We start from the raw sequence: 17076 nt of genomic DNA, 5'->3' as shown, positions 1-17076 counted from the left end.
GCATTATGTACCCTGTACATTTACTGTCTTTATTAATATATATCACACACACATATTTAATATTCTCCTTTTTGAAAACAGGGATAATTTAATTCCTTTCATTGTGGGCACCTTTCATTGCTCTTTCTTGTCTAGTTATTCTGCCTAGGACACTCAGCTCTGTGATGAATAGAGGCCATGAGAGTGAGTAAACCTTGCTTTGCACCTCATTTAAAGGGACGTTTTCTGTAGCAGTTTCCTCCATGATTAAAAACTTTTGTCATGGAAGGAAGCTCATTAATATACAGATGTTAAAAGAGAGGTGAATCTAAGGGGGAGGTGAACCATTTCATCCCTCAGGGACGCTCAGGAAATAAACAACTCAATAGTCTCAGGAAGTCCCTGAAGCTGACCAGGGTTACTCAGTCCTGCCCTTCTCAAGAATATAGCAGCTATAAGGATGGCCAAGCCACTTTGGAGTGACTCAGGCCAACTGAGTTACCTGGAAAAGGCAATCTCCAAGCTGCTGAGATTTTTGTAGGTTGCACAGTGAGCTCCAGGTTTCCAGCTTTTGTGATCTGTCATCCATGCTGGGGTGGGCTTTTGTTGAAGCAGCGGTCTTTGAATCAGTTTTGCTCTTGTGAGCATCCCCTCACCCACTGACTTGTGAGTAAGACCATTGAAGCTCCTTGGTTTACCAAGTTGGACTTGGGTGGCATCCTTACTTTGGTCTGGCATTGGTTCCCTATCTGGGGTGAGTAGATGTTTATATCTCCTCAGGAACAGTGTCACACAACAGGAAGGCTTTCTCATTTGTCACAGATGAGTTTCATGTTAGTTGTGGACTTATCATATATGCCCTTGACTAAAAGTAATATTTTTTAAAACTTACAGAGTCTAGCATGGTACTGAATGCAATTTTTATTTTTATTTATTTATTTATTTATTTATTTATTTATTTATTTATTTATTTATTTATTTATTTTTTGGTTTTTCGAGACAGGGTTTCTCTATGTAGCTTTGCGCCTTTCCTAGAACTCACTTGGTAGCCCAGGCTGGCCTTGAACTCACAGAGATCCGCCTGCCTCTGCCTCCCAAGTGCTGGGATTAAAGGCGTGTGCCACCACCGCCCGGCTGGATGCAATTTTTAAAGTAGCAGTTTAACGTAGACAATAATATAGACGAGAGATTTAAGAATGATTATATTTTTCCTATCTGGCATTTTACCTGGTATAAGATGAGCATACCAATAACACTTTAGATACTGATGGTCTGGGTGGGATGAAGAACTCTGGGCATGCTTGTATCTCTGGGTGCCTGAGTCTTCTCTCTTGATGGCCTCTCAGCTTGGACTTGGTATCCAAACTTGGAAAGAGGGGAATAAAGTGACTCCACCGAGCCTTTCCTCTTTTGTATAAGATTGGCCTTGAGCTGAGAAAAGGTATGTCCAGAAGTAGCTGTGCACTTGTAAGGCTCTTACTCTGATAAGTAACAAAAGATGTGTGGTCATCAGAGTGCCAGAGTATGCCTGGGTGCTGCAGAGGTTTGGATGACAAGTGCCCCAGCAGGTGGTCCTCAGTTGGAGGTGGTGTTTGGGGAGGTGGTGCAGCTGGGGGAAGTACGTCACTGGGGGCGGGCTTTGAAAGTTCATAGCCTCCCCCCCACTTCCATTTTGCTTCTTCTGCTTTGTGTCTGTGCTTGAAGTTGTGAGCTCTCAACTTCCTGTCCCTGCCACATGTCTCCCTCTTGCTGTTCTGCCTCCCGCCATGACGGGCCCTCAGCCCTCTGTAATCATATAGCCAAAATAAACTCATTCATTTGTAAGTTGGTTTTGTTCCTTGTGTTTTATCACAGCCACAGGAAGGGAACCAACACAGGAGCCATTGCTGACAATTGGATTTTCAACAAATGGACTCTCCATGTCAATAAAAACACACACCTGTGTTCCTTAATCATAATTCCTTTATAGTCTTTGTTGTGAATGGAGCCTGGGGCTTTGTACATGGTAAGCAAGAGCTCTACCACTGAGCTACATCCCTAGCCTTCTCTGCAATGATTATTTGGATTCAAATCTGTTTTGATTTTTCTAACAGGACTTGAAGATCACGTTATTGCCTCTGGTGGACTAAATAAGAAGTTCTCTGAATGTTGTCCATTCTTTCTAATGCAAGAGTGAGGCATGAGACAAAAGAATCAAGAGAAATTACTGGCACTAGGGGTCACTCTCTGGGTATGTTATTTTAAAAAAAAGTATCACAGGGTAGTTTGCCTAGGCTTCTCTGGAACTCTTATTTTTAAGGATTTATTTTAATTAAAAATTATGTGTATTTGTGTGTATGTGCATAAGAGTGTGAGGGCTCTTGGAGGTCGGAAGAGGGCGTCTGACCACTGAGCTGAGTTACATGCAGTTTTGAGCCACTCGGCTTTGGGGCTGTGGTGTGAACTCCGTCCTCGCCAAGGGCAGTATACATTTTACCCACTGAGCCGCCTCTCCAGCCCCTGCTGACCCCTTTGACTGATTCCTGTTTTTCAGTGCTGGGGACTAGACCAAGAGTCTCAGGCACGTTGTGTGAGTGTGGCACCAGCAAGCCACACCTCAAACCCCCAACTTCTTTTAGTCTCCAGCCTCCAGAGCCTGCTCTGAGGTGCCTTTCTGAGTTATGGATGGGGAAAAAAATCCCAGGGATGATTCTGGGGTCAAGTTTCTAAGGAGACTTCTCACTGAGAGATCTATAAAACCACGCCTATGAATAAATGGGAGTACCAACCACATTTTCACCTGCCTTCCATTACAGACCACATCTGGGCAATTTTCTGGGCTCACTATTTTGAGCTCGCCAACCACATCATCTGAATGGGAGCTGAGATCCTTCCCATCACTGTCCTGATGGGCAATGATTTCCAAACTACCACCTAGGGAACTTGGCTTCTACAGCACTGTCTGCCAAGTATCCCGGAAGGACGAAGAGGCGGCTGTGCACACACTGCCCTGATCACAACAGCACACATACTTGGATGATCCCGGGTGGGGATTCCCAAGTGACTCCCATACATGAAAACTATGGTACCCACTCCTGTGAAGGGTTAGGGCAGTGGTTCTCAACCTGTGGGTCATGACCCCTTTAGGGGCTTTCACAGATGTAATCTAAGAGCATGGGAAAACACAGATAGTTACATTATGATTTATAACAGCAAAATTACAGTTATAGAATAGCAATGAAAATAATTACATGGTTGGGAATCACCATAACCTGAGGAACTGTTTTAAAGGGTCACAGCATTAGGAAGGTTGAGAACCACTGGGCTAGGAGGTCGGGGTGATGGGGACATGGGGACTGGCATGTGAGTTACCTGTCTGTGCAGCCAAGCTTCGCTTTCATCCTCGTGTTTCTGAAATGGAATTGGAGCATTAGAAAAGGACTTCTGTTTGTTTGCATGCACTGTACAGAGAAAGGTTTAATTTCATCTACATGGTAACTGCACTCACTCGCACAGAGTGGCCACTGGGGCCTCTCAGTGGAGAGGTAATCCCTGTTCTTCTCTTTGTCCCATGCTGTGGCTCACATGCTAGCTAGCACAAGTGTCCTTGGGCAAGAAGAATGCCACTGTCCTTAACAAGCAGGGCAATCCACAGCAGTGAGCAGCCCTGCAGAAGCTGATGGCATTTCTAACACTTGGAGGTCACTGGTCACCATGGGCCAGCCTGTGCCCATTTGGCAGCCACACTAGCTGGGCGTGTTTCTACCTGGCTATCACCACTGGGCAGGGTGTCCCTTTAGGGGCAAGCCTCAGGTGCTGCACTGTTTGGAACTGGTGTGTGTGTGTGTGTGTGTGTGTGTGTGTGTGTGTGTGTGTGTGTGTATGTGCATGCGAGTGGATACTGTAAACTGTAAAATTCCAGTTTACAGTTCCAAGAAACAATCATGGGAAACAAAGCCAGGTAAAAGGGGTCATAGCATTGTATGAAAGTTGCTCTCCAGAGCTGTGTACAAAGACATACAAACACTTCATGCCCAAGCACCGGATGACTGCTCTTCTCAGTTGCTGTCACCTGAGGGGCCACCAGCGTGGTGCTTGGTCTACACCGCCTGTGGCACTGGGAGTGGCCACTCCTTATTCGCGGTGGGCGTATCAGGACAGGCACAGAAGATGTGGACATTCAGCACAGATGTCCAGCCCTGAGCCCTGCCTCGCTCACCTTCTCCTCCAGCAAGCCCATCAGAACCACCCAGAGGAAACATCGACCCAATGAGGTGTCAGAGGCAGGGACAGCTCACTGTGACCTCCTAGAGACACCCCCACCCCTCGGCAGTGTGCTGAGAGCTGCCTGTAGATAAGCCCATAGGTCTAAGTGAACCTACAAGAGACTGGTGTTTCTTGCTAGAAAAATAGAAACGTAGGGTCAAAGCCGTTTCTGTGAGATCTGCCTGGAGTCTCACTTGGTCTTTTAAATTCAATGTGAGGTGACTTTCTTAGGGCTGTGGCTCAGCAACAGAGAGGAGAGTCTGCTGTCCTGGCCAGGAGGTAAAGGTACCCTGGGATGCCTTTTGCTCCTAGACATACTGCTGGTCTGCCTGGACCTGCCTTACCTGAGCTAGGGCACCTGACTCTGGGGTGTTGGACAGGGGAGGGTATACTTGGGCTGAGTACTTGTAGCTGGGTCAAGTCTTGGGCCTGTCCCCTCCTCCTTTGAGAAACAGAGAATGAGGAGAGTAGTGTGCCTAGCACAGCAGTGGCCAGTGTGAAGGGAAACAGACCCTTGCCTGTGAGGACTCCCAAGGCTGCTGCTCTGATATGCCCGGGGATTTTGTAGCAATATCTGACGTGTCCACCAGGTGGCACCAAACCAGAGGCTGGCCACAGCATCAATGACAGGGTCCAGCAGGGTTTCTCATTTCTCCAGCCCAAGGGGCTCCAAGTGATTGGATACTACCTTCCATGCTATGGCCACCCCTCCACCCCCTCCGCTGTCCCCGTACCTTAGTGCAGACCCCTGTGGTGGCATCACAGAGGGTCAGGATGGACACATTCTGGGCCCGGTTCAGCCAGGTCACCGCGACCTTGGTGCTGGTTGCCCACTTCACCATGGTGATGTAATACTCCCTGAAAACACAAACAAGGGTGTGAGCAGGGGCAATGGACACCAGGGTCTGGGTCACACTCCGATTCTGGATTCAGCAGCCAGTGAGCGTAGGTGTGGGGTTCTGGAACGGGGCCATCCAAGAACACACGTGGGTCCAAGCTCCTCATGGAAAGCTGAGTGTCAGGGTGGCCAGTTAACCCTCAGCCCCTGCCCTCACCAGCGGGGCCCTGAAACTGGAGATGGGGACACTGGAGTGCCCCACCAGTGTTGGGGGGTGGTGGTGTCCCATGCTCTTGCTGGGGCTCTACTGACTTCAGTTTCACATCACAGGCCCACCAAAGTCACAGCTCCACATAAGCTGATGCACTGGGTAGGTGGGGTGGAGAAGGACCTGGCAGAGAGGCAGGGGTGAGTACTGAGAGTGAGGAAGCAGGGGCCTTGAGTGAGGGGCAGTGCAGGGGAGCCTCCGAGGGTTAAGCTTCAGAGGCTCTGAGGGTTCAGTTCTTTTTCTTCACTCTTTAAGGACAAGGTAGCCAGGATTAGGGACAACGGCTCTGGACCTGGGCTTTGGTGAACTCGGTTTGGTGTCACAAGATGGATTTTATCCAAACCTGAAAATGAGCACCATGCTCAGAGTGGCCTGATGTTAATATTGGGGGTGGGGTGGGGTGGGAGGCTTGTGCTGACAGATTCTATCGCTCAGGACTCTCCGAAGCTGGGGTGCCCCACTTTTCATCAAAAAAGAAGAAGAAAATGTCAAGAAAGTAAGTGCCCCAAATAGGTATCCTCAGGTGACTTCCTAGAATGTTCTAGAAGCCACTAACATGTTCAGCCACCTGCCGGTCCTCTATAATGAGATCTGCTGTTGAGGATGAGCACTCTGTGTTCTTATTAGACCTTTTATCACAGGCAACAGTGGCACACTCACCAGGCACCCCTGGTGAACTGGAGGTGGCAGAAAGGCCTGAATAAATGGGCACTTGGAGCCAGACCTCCCTTAACCAGGAAACCCAACGGCTAACTGCTGCTCATTCCCCAAGTCGACCTGCTGATCAGTTTTCAGTCACTGAACTGATACACAGGTCAAGCACACAGCCTCCAAACAGAAGGTCTGACTCACTGGGTAGGGGTGAGAGGGGCCCTGGAACTGCCCCCCACAGTCCTGGGAACCTCTGAAGGCCTTGTGGGTAAGGAATACGTCACATCTACATCCAAACAGGAGGCATTTCTGGACACAAGCAACTCTCATGATTTTAACCTTCTGTGTTCTGAGATTGCTAAAACAAGGCCACTTCTGTTCCTGCCATCTGCTCCCCAGCCTGCAGGCCCAGTGGATCTGGGCACAGTGTCTACAGGGTCTGTACCCTCTCGTGTCCCTGTCCCGAGAGGCAGCATGTCCTTCTAGCTACACACCCCAGAGGTGTGCTCCTGTGTCTCACAGCCTCTCGATGGGGCATGAGAAAACTGAGAAAATGCCCCTACCAGACTGGCCTTCAGGCAAGCTTGTAGAACATTTTATTGATTGATAATTGATGTGGGAGGGCCCAGATCACTGAGAAATGTATCACCTACAGGTTGGTGGTTCTGGGTGCTGTAAGAGAGCAGACTGAGCAAGCCACAAGGAACAGGCCAGTACGGAGCACTCCTCCACGGCCCCTGCTTCAGTTCCCGCCTCCATACTCCTGCCTGAATTCCTGTCCTGACTTCCCTGATGGTAGATTAAGAGCTGTAAGGTGAAATAAAACCTTTCCTTCCCAAGTTGCTTTGCTCATGATGTTTTATCACACCAGCAGAAACCAAAGCCAAGACATCATATAAAAGAGTCAGGCCTAGGAATGTGTGCCCAAAGTCCCAGTACTGGGGGTGGGGGGCTCCCTGGGACATGTGGTCAGCCAGTATGAACTAGCAAGCTCCAGGTTTAGTAGAGACTCTGTCTCAAAAAATTAAGATAGCAAGTAATTGAAAAAAACAATACCTGATGCTGACTGGCCTCCACACACATGTGCACACATTTGCATACATGCATGTGTGCACACACATGAATTCACATACCCATTTACCCTCACATACTTGTGCACACACATGTACACACATGTGCTCACTGCTACATGTATACATATACACACACAGATGGAGGTCAGCAGCTTGAAGAGCCCTGGGGATGAATGTGTGCTAATGACCTCCTGGGCATTGCTGTGCACAGGCAGTCAGGGAGTGGGTGGGAAGCCACATGTAACCACCTCTTAGTGCCAGCACACTACTCCTGTGGAGGAGGAAGGAGAGAGATCGAGGGCTCTGGGAGGTTTGCCTCTCTCATGGCCTTCGCACCAATGAGGGACCTGTGCCTGTTTCAAATGTTGGCACATTCACTCTGCACCTCTTTGGCTACATAAGAATTCCCTGCACTAGCAGCCAAAGGCAGTGGCCCTTCTTCCAAACTTCCTATTCCTGATTTATATATGAAGTACCGGAAATAGGTGGATGAACACAACCTCCCTTCTGGAAAGCAGCTCATCAGTGGGACTTGTGGAACAGTCACCAAAAGGTGTCCTCAAGCCGTATGCTATGGGTGGGCCTGGGCTGGGCTGGGCACTTCTGGAACAAGTCATCAAGAAGTATCACCACCCCTTGATTCAGGGCTCAGGGAATACGGCAGAAGAGGGGGAAGGACATAAGAGCTGATCGGTGAGGTGAGTTGTGGAATGCTGACTTCTGGGAGCGATGATGCTGCAAACATCAGCTCACAGCAGCTGTGCTTGCCTGACAAGATCAAGCCAGCCAGCGTCCCAGCTAGGGGAGAGGCCCCCACGTCCCCATCCGTGGCAGATAAACTATTAGCCATTGAGGGCTGGGAGGGAGTCACTCTGGGGATGTGACCGTTAATAGGCAGCCCACGCCCACGTATGCTTGCACCTGTGGGCAACAGTAATCAGACTCGGGGTTATTGGAAACAACATGAAAGGACGTGGACTCAGGAGGGTGACTGTGCGGAGCATTAGTGGGCATTGGAGGGAGACAGTGGTGGATAGAGATGAATGAAATACATTGTATAAATATATGGGATTTTCATCAAACTCTAGGTCTCTGTTTCCAGCCCTGCCCCTCATCAATGTCCTTTGAATGTGTGTACATGCTTTGGTAGACAGATGCAGTGCTACGGAATGAAAAGAAAGTAGGAAGCAGTTAAGGGAGAGGACAAAGCAAGATGGGAAGTGTAACCCTTCTGAGGAAGTTGGGCCTGGACCTGGCACAGAAGGGATATAGCTTGTTTGCTGAATCCTTATCTTCTCTCAGTAAATTTTCTGGACAAATGTCCATGGGTACAGTATGGGATGTTTCTTATTCCTGTGGCTCAGCCAGCTTTGTTGAACCTGTTGTCAACATTCACATCTGGAGTTTCCATCTCCTTCAGGCAAATTTCCAGATTTTTTTTGAGTGCTCAAGGAGCACACTTGTATTTTATTTTATATGAGTTTCACCCAGTGCCTGCAGAGACTAGAAGAGGGCATTAGTTCCCCTGGAACTGGAGTTACAGATGGTTGTGAGCTACCATATGGGTGCTGGGAATGAAACCCGGGTCCTCTGGAAGAGCAGCAAGTGCTCTTAACTGCAGAGCCATCTCTCCAGCCCTGGGTGCCTCCTGAAGCCTGCTTCATAAATACACTTGTGAGTGCTGAGAGTGTATTCTCATGTCACTACCTCACTGATGGCAGAAGAGTGCTTCTTTTCACCCCCTTCCCTTGCAGAGATCATTCTGCTGGACCCAAGTTGGAAAGGTTTCTGATGATCTCTCCATGCTAAAGGATGCTCTTCACTCGGTTATTCTAAGAGCACTCAGGGCAGATGTTGTGGACGGCAGGGTTCTACTTAAGTAAATTGATGGGCAGGCACTGGCTCACAGGTTGGGTGGAGGCTGGATGAGCAGGCCTTTAACTCCAGCTCAGGGACTGATATTATGGAGGGAAGCAGGCTCTGCCTGGGAGCCTATGGGAAGGGCACTTGCAGTCTGGCTAAGGAGGTGCCTTCAGCTCAGAGCACAGAGGAGCTTGCTGGTGAGCAGTGGATGAATTTTTGATTAGCCCACTTGTTTACCATAAAATATGAATGGGTATTGTTTCTCTCACAGGGATTAATGTGCCAAGTCACTTTTTGGTATTGCTGATTCTGGCACAGGCTCTGACAGCCTGTGGCAATAAAGGGCAAAGGGAACAAAGTCTTGTGACACAAAGAGCTTGCAATTAACTCTGGCATCTTAAAGCAATGTTTATTTCATGGACCAAGCTGGAAGAGAATGCACTGTGAGAGGGCAATTTGTTTGTAAAGAGATGCGCTTTAGTACAGGGCAGCTTTGAGCAAGCTGCCATAACACTGAGCACAACGCTGCCTGCAATGAAGTTCACAGTCCTGTCTGGGTTTTCCTCAGAGTCATCGTGCAACTATTAAGATGTATGCAGGCTGAGGGCACTGCAGAAAACAGAGACATAATACATTCAAACAGATGGCTATTCAATACCTCTCTATACTTTCTCTATCACTGAGATGGTTCTCTCTTTTTTCTATCAGAGGGGTTGGAGACAGAGCAGGGCTGGCTGTCAGGGTGTGTGAGAAGCAGGTTTACAGAGAACATACCTTGGCACTTATGGGTTCTTTATTTAACAGTTAATGATGCTGCAGTGAAAGTGTCCATTGTAGAGGAGTGGCAGAGTCATTTAAAAAAATATTTATTTATTTATATATTATGTATGCAGTATTCTGTCTGCATGCATGCCTGCAGGCCAGAAGAGGGTACCAGATCTCATTACAGATGGTTGTGAGCCACCATATGGTTGCTGGAAATTGAACTCAGGACCTCTGGAAGAACAGATAGTGCTCTTAACCTCTGAGCCATCTCTCCAGCCCCCAGAGTCATTTTTATGGAAACCCTCTCTGTATTCTAGTTTAATGTAGTCAAAGTCTATTGGTTTGTTTATCATACTATCCATCCATTCATCCATCCATCCATCCATCCATTCATTCATCCATCCACTCATAATACTCTTATCTGTCCATCATCTGTTATTCATTTATTGTCATCTACTTTCCATCCATCCATCCATCCATCCATCCATCCATCCATCCATCCATCCACCCATTCATCCATCCATTTGCTAACTCATCCAATACACTTGCTCAATTAATCTATCTATCTTGTATCTATCCATCTTCTCTCATTTCACTCCATCTTTCACTTATGTATTAATCGATCCATCCTGTCATCCATCCATCCATCCATCCATCCATCCATCCATCCATCCATCCATCCATCTACCCATCTGTTCCAATTCTTCCAATCCAATCCACCTATTCAGTCATCCAATCCATTTATTAACTCATCCAATCCAATCCATCCCATTCATCTATCTTCTACTGTCCACCGATCTAATTAATTTCACACATCCTCACACCCTTCCAACCTACCAATCTATCTACTATCCATCTATCTACCCATCCATCACACATCTATCCACACAGGCTCATATATCAACCTATCCACTGTCCATCAATATGTATTAGGCATTTCCTGGGCAAATTACCAGTGTCATATGAGGGCATGCTGAGTGTTTCCTATGTGTTCTGCAGGTGCCCTTTGCTTCCTCCATTCTGCTCTGTGTTCGTGTCAGGGCTCACCTGTATGGATGGTGTGATGGTCTGAATGAGAATGCTCCCTCATATATTTGAATGTTTGGTTCTAGTTGGTGGACTATTTAGGAAGAACTTGGAGGTGTGGCCTTGTTGGAAGAAGTGCGTCACTGGGGGTGGACTTTGAGATTTCAAAAACCTATGCCAGGAATAGTCTCGTTCTCTCTCTCTCTGCTTGTAACTTGTGCATCAGATGTGGTTACTGCTCCAGAGCCATGCTGCCACAGAACTTGTCTGCTGCCACATTTCCCGCCATGGCGATCCTGGACTGACTCTGAATCTGTAAGCAAGCCTCAATTAAATGCCAATGTAACTAAGACAGATGGCATTAGGGTTCTGACTGCCCTATAGGGGACTGTCAAGAGGTTAAAGGGGAGGGAGAAAGATGGTGGTATTTATTTCTGTGGCTCCCTCCTCACAGTCCTCCATCAACCAAAGGTCCCTATTGGTAGCTTGCTCCATTTGGCTCTCTCTACCCTTGTGATCCAATTAGAATACCCCCTACCCCTTTCCCCAGCACTGAGATGACAACCGAGCCCCTGTTGTTATAGGTCATGGGCACTATAGCTTCCTGGGGTCTCCTGGTCCAGCTCACTTATTTTTAAGAAGCAGCTTTGTAATATTGTGGAGTTAAGCACATTTGAGGGCTGTCTTTTCTCTTCTGGAGCACAGGCTGATATACAGAGGGATTAAGATATGTCTGGTCACAGCTGTCCCTTTTGACAAATGCCTCACCAAAGAAAATGCTAGCCCTTGAGGGTAAATGCTGGAGTCTTTAACATATCAGGTGAATTTCTGAGCCCCATGGACTCTGAGCCTCAAGGACTCAGGTCCCTTTTTTCACAGATGAAGAACACAGAGAGTGGCTTCCGAGGCACAGCAAGATCCCTGTAGCTCCCAGAGAGGGCATTGCTGATGCTCAGCCTGACACCAGCTTCATGACACCGTCTTGTTGCCAAGGAAACATCTGCACTCTCTTAGTCATGCTGGGCTGTGAATAGCCTGTAGACACCTGCTTGCTGTCAAGGCTACTTGAGTAACTCTTCACATCGTCCCTCTGTGAGGGTGGGAGGAGGAGGTCTGGTGTCTGGCTTTTGTCTCCTCTTTCAAAGTCCTCCACTCTGGCCGTGACTCTAGATCATGTGCTCAGCTCCATCCTGATGCCACCCTGTCCGTATCCACCCTGGCCACTGGGAAGTTGCTCACTCTGATCTGCTGGGGTCCACTGAATATATATTGTCTTAGTCTGGGTTTCTATTGCTGTGAAGAGACACCATGACCATGGCAACTCTTATAAAGGAACACATTTAATTGGGGGCGGCTTCCAGTTTCAGAGATTTATGGTGGCATCAGGCAGACGTGGTGCTGGAGAAGGAGCTGAGAGTTCTACATCTTGATCCATGGGCAACAGGAAGTGAACTGGGACACTGGGTGTAGCTTGAGCATAGGAGACCTCAAAGCCCACCCCCACAGTGACACACTTCTTCCAACAAGGCCACACCTCCTAATAGTGTCACTCCCTTTGGGGGCCGTTTTCTTTCAGACCACGACACATACCTTCCATGCTTGATCTTAAGTTAGTGTTCCGCTGTGGCTGCCTCGGTGCTCACAATGCTCACAGTGCTCACAGTGCTCACAGTGCTCACAGTGCTCACAATGCTCACAGTGCTCACAGTGCTCACAGTGCTCACAGTGCTCACAGTGTCTGCTCGATACCTCTGCTGTGTCAGTCTCTGTCAAGACCCTCTGTTCAATACAGGGCCTACAGTCCTGCTTATCACAACCCGAGTATGCATGGAAAAGCAGGGCCTGCCCACCCAGTGACTCCTCAGAGCCCATGGGCCATTCATTTCCCTTGCTCACCCAACTTCTTTATGATGCCGTGGTCCTCTGCAGGCCCTTGCCCTCAGAGGAACCTTTCTTTGAAAGATTTATTTATTTATTATGGAAACCTTTCTTGTTTCTGATGTCACTTGCTCACTGACTCCCAAGTTTGGAGTATTCTCGTTATACAAGATGCTTTCTTCTGCTTAAAAAACGCTTTATGTGTGTGGGTATTTTGCCTGCATGAGTGTGTGCGCCATGAGTGTACAGTGCCCACAGAGGCCAGAATGGAGCATCAGATCCCCTGGGACTGGAATTAAGGATGGTGGTGAGTTGTCAGGCAGGTGCTGGAATTGAACTTGTGTCTTCTGGAAGAGAAGCAAGTTCTCTTAACCACTGAGTCATCTCTTAGGCTCCCTGAGTTGCTTTTATGAGATGGTCACATACTGTTTTGTTGGTTTTCCCTGGTAAGAGGACTCCAGTGTGACTCTGCTTATAAGGCATTGGGACAGCCAATCTCTCAGATGGCCTGTGGGCTCTTTACCCCTCAGATTACAGGGACCCTCTTCTTCTGGGGCTGTGGATTCCTAGGAGCACTCCACCAGGCATAGGGTCCCGAGAGGAGGACATGGCTATCTTGGGTAGCTCTTTGGCAGGGCTTATCATAGCAAAGATAGAGAATTCTGGGAATGGGATAGCCAGCAAGGCCCTTGGCCCTCAGCTCAGAAGCCACGTGCTGCAGCTCTTTCCTGGTGACAGGAAGAAACCTGCTCACAGATGAGTCCATGAACAAGCCTGCTTTCCACTTTTCAAACCTCCCCAGTGTCCCTGCTGGTGGCACTGAGAACATCGGGCCTACAGTAAGCACTTTGAATACGTCTCCTGACCATGACAATCTGAGGGGACTTCAGGGAGCTCTGCTTCCAGAGGGACCTGAGAGCCAGGTAGGAGCTCAGGTGGCAATGGACTCCGGCTTTAGAGACCTGGGCCTGGCCCTGTAATGGATTAGAAGTGTCTTTATCAGTCACTTGCCTTGCTTTTGGTCTCTGTAAGTTATGGGGTGTGTGTGTGTGTGTGTGTGTGTGTGTGTGTGTGTGTGTGTAATATAAGGGAAGTGAGGAGCCTTTAGAAGCTCTAGAAGCATCAGGACCCTTGAGACAGGAAGGCGGTGGGAGGATGGGAGCAAAACACTGACCTGCTGTTGGCAGACAGCGGGTGTTCATCCGTTCTCCCATGCCTCAGTGCATGCAGACATGTTTAAAGACACACTGCAGGCCAGGTCTGTCAAGTCCTGTTCTCCTGCAGATACCCTCACACCGGTGTACTGGTTTGCTAGCTGTGGCTCAGGGGAGAAGACTAGCTGTCGCTCCAGCCCCTTTGTGTTCACCATCAGCCGACTCACCAGCCCTGTGACACAGCCTGGAAAAAACCCTCCTCCAGAATGCTGCCGACACGCTCAGATGTCAATGCCTGTTTGTCATGATGTCTGCTTTATTCACGGGCCTGCCAAAGAGCTCATCATTCACTACTGCCTCCCGACAACATCCTCAGGATGCCCGTGACACCCGAGTCACAGCAACGAGTGCCAGACTTTTCCCGTTTCTCTCTGAAGATGCATCTGAGGAGACTTCTGAGACTCCAGTTTCCAATTTCTATGAGCTAGTCCTTTTAAACAACGAAGATGCCTCATCCCACTGTTGGCAGTGTCTCTGGGAAATCATTGGCAGTGAATTGACAAAGGTTTCTCACTGCCCAGCCTGGAATGACTACACCGTTCCCTTCACCAATGAGAGCTTCTCACCTTGCGTAGACAGGACCCACCACAGTGTGGCGCTGTGTCTAAACTGGAAAGGAGGAAGGCTGGGTTTCACACGTGGGTCAGCACAGGCTGTACTATGGGTACTGCGTGTGGAGGAGGAGCTGGCGGCAGAGAAGGCTTGCCAGTGTCAGCTGCCCAGGAGACACAGTTGCACAGCAAGTCCCTGTGCACAGTCTGAGAGTACAGTACAGGCTCCATGCTAGATACACACGCATACACGCTCACAATCTCTGCACCGCTCCCGGGAAAAACAGGGATCTGTATCTACGCTTGTATCTACAATACATCCCTGTCTCTTCTTCCTTATTTCCATCTATATCCAGAACCACATGTCTATCCATGTTTTTTAAATATTCCATAATTTCAAAAAGATTTATTTAATTTTATGTGTATGGAGTGCTTATATGTGTGCCCCAGGGCCAGTCTCAGTTTCCCTTGACGCAAGTTTCTCAAGATGACCCTGCTGCTGGCAGGTTCCTGGGGTGTCTGGGAGGTGCTCTCAACACCTCCATACTATCCTCTCTGGCTCCCACATGTGGCTCCTGCCCTGCCTCTTCACAGCCCACAGAAGGGTGCTGTTACAGCTTTGGAGACTGTGCATTCCCATGGGGACTCCTCATTGCTTAAGTGGTTAATGCAGTACAAGGCACCTAGGAAAATGAGGGCATGGGAGCCATTCAGAAAGACTCACAGGGCCAGCATAACACAGAGAAGCCAGGATGGGCAGAGGCAAAGAACGTTGGAGAAACTGAGGCAGTGCCTGGTGTCTTCTCTGCCCTGTGTCTGCCTGCTGACTGCAGGCCTGCATTCCCAGGACTCCTGGTTACTTCTTCCTCTATTTTCAAGGGCATTAAGATTTCTTAATATTGTATGTGTGTGTGCATGAATACCACAGCGTACATGTGGAGGTCAGAAGACAACTTTTTGTGAGTCGGTTCTGGATCAAACCCAGGTCTTTAGGCTTCGTTGCAAGCATCTTTACCCATAGAGCTCATCTCACGGCCCCACCTCAAGGCATTTAAAAAGTCCCCTTTACACCCTGCACAATGCAAGTGTCCTATTTTATTTTATAATTTTAAAGTATTATTCTTTACTTTTTATTTATTTTGTCTCTGTATGTGTATGCCACGTGGGTGGGGATGCCTATGGAGGCCAGAAGAGAGTGACAGAGTCCCTTGGAACTGGAGTCACAGGTAGTTGTGAGCCACCCGACCGGTGTGCTTGGACCCAAACTCCTGGTCGTCTGGAAGAGCAGCAAACACTCTTACTCACTAGCCATCTCTCCAGCTGCGCCCCCCATTTCACTATTTCTTGATGGAGGATGTCACCAATGTCAATGCTAAAACATTAGCCTCCATCCTCAGAAAAGAATCAGCACACATGAAGAAATCTACCTCAAAATTCCATGGAAATAGGAACTCTGGGTTTAATATTTAAATTAACTTACTTATTCAGCAAATGTGTCCTGAACTGAAATAATACACCACTGCCTGTTGCAGAATGGTAGTATAGACGTGTGTGTGTGTGTGTGTGTGTGTGTGTGTGTGTGTATGTGTGTGGTGTGTGTGTGCGCACGTGTGCCTCAACCATTCCACATTGCAGGGGGGGGGGCAGAAACTGGAACACGTCGATAAAGAAAAGCCGGCTCTCCAGATCCCCTGGCTCTGAAGGGAAGAGCAGGTAACCTTGAGCTCTCAAAAAGGGCTTTCAGGGCATAGAAGATCCTAGTGATGGACTTTGGGGGGTTGCTAGAGTGACCCGTCCAGTACAAGGTTTGAGTGACTGAGTGTTTAGGCTGTCGTAGAAGCTGTCCTTTTCCTCCATGAGGAGGGAAGCTGCAGATGCTCTGAGCAGGGGCCTCATGACCTGAGATGGCTCAAATGTCACTCTAGTTACTGTTTGCAGAAGCAGTAGGTAGGGAAGCAGGAGAGTGACAGGCCATGGGGGCGATGCTGCTAGGCAGAGGGAAGGATGTGAAGGAGGAGCAGATTTCTGCTTCAGTCAAGGGCAGTCAGGCCGCTGTTCAAGGTGAAGATGGAGTAGCCTAGACCAGGATGGGAAAGCTGCAGGGCCTGGGTGTTCCCAGGGAAGGGAACCAGGCATTCCAGCTTACAAAAGACTGTCCAGTTTTAAGATGCCATTTAGAAATGTTGACAACCTCATCCAGCCTTCCTGCAGAAGCCAATGAGATCGTGCAAAATCATGGGGAGCATCCCTTCCTGTGCTGACTGTTTTTGACTGACTGGGCAACTTTTAACCCTGCTTGGTGTAGGGGAATCTTCTGGACTCTGCCTGCTGGATCAGCAGGAACCCAGCAAGTTCAATGCTGTATGTCTGCCCAGTGTTCTGTAGATATTTAGCTTCTCAAATGGCACCTGGACCCATTCGAACACTTTCTTGCATCCTTTGTTAACTCTGGAGGTAAATTAAATATTCAGCTCGAGCCCCTGTCTCACCTGGGAGCCATAATTTGACCACTTAATTGACAATGCCCAGAGGTGATGCTAGGCAGCCAGTTAGCTACGTGAACATGAACTTCTGTGACAAGCAGGGGACCTTTGAGGGGAGAGATGTGGCCTGCAGGGAATACCTACAGCCAGGGGATTGATGACTCTTGGGTCAGGGCTGTGCTCCCTGCATCCCTTCCTGGAGTTTTCAGAGCTACCCATAAGACTGCACACATCTGTGATGG

At 48.6% G+C, this 17076-nt stretch overlaps 1 protein-coding gene across 4 annotated transcripts in view; it reads right to left on the bottom strand.

The window, feature by feature from the left end:
- Dpp6 (dipeptidyl peptidase like 6) overlaps positions 1-17076 on the bottom strand; it is an 876452-nt gene that overhangs the window by 63934 nt on the left and 795442 nt on the right. For all 4 annotated transcript variants that reach the window (XM_037204345.1, XM_037204347.1, XM_037204344.1 and 1 more), the window contains exons 11-12: positions 4959-5082; positions 3331-3369 (exon numbers count right to left, since the gene is read on the bottom strand). In XM_037204345.1, coding sequence (XP_037060240.1) covers positions 3331-3369; positions 4959-5082 — 163 coding nt within the window. The remainder of the gene's footprint in view (positions 1-3330; positions 3370-4958; positions 5083-17076) is intronic.

Source organism: Peromyscus leucopus, chromosome 3 (genome assembly GCF_004664715.2).
Source record: "Peromyscus leucopus breed LL Stock chromosome 3, UCI_PerLeu_2.1, whole genome shotgun sequence".
In the NCBI taxonomy this organism is placed as follows: Eukaryota; Metazoa; Chordata; class Mammalia; order Rodentia; family Cricetidae; genus Peromyscus; species Peromyscus leucopus.
Note: the sequence above shows the minus strand (reverse complement) of the source record. Positions and strands in the feature narration are given on the sequence as shown.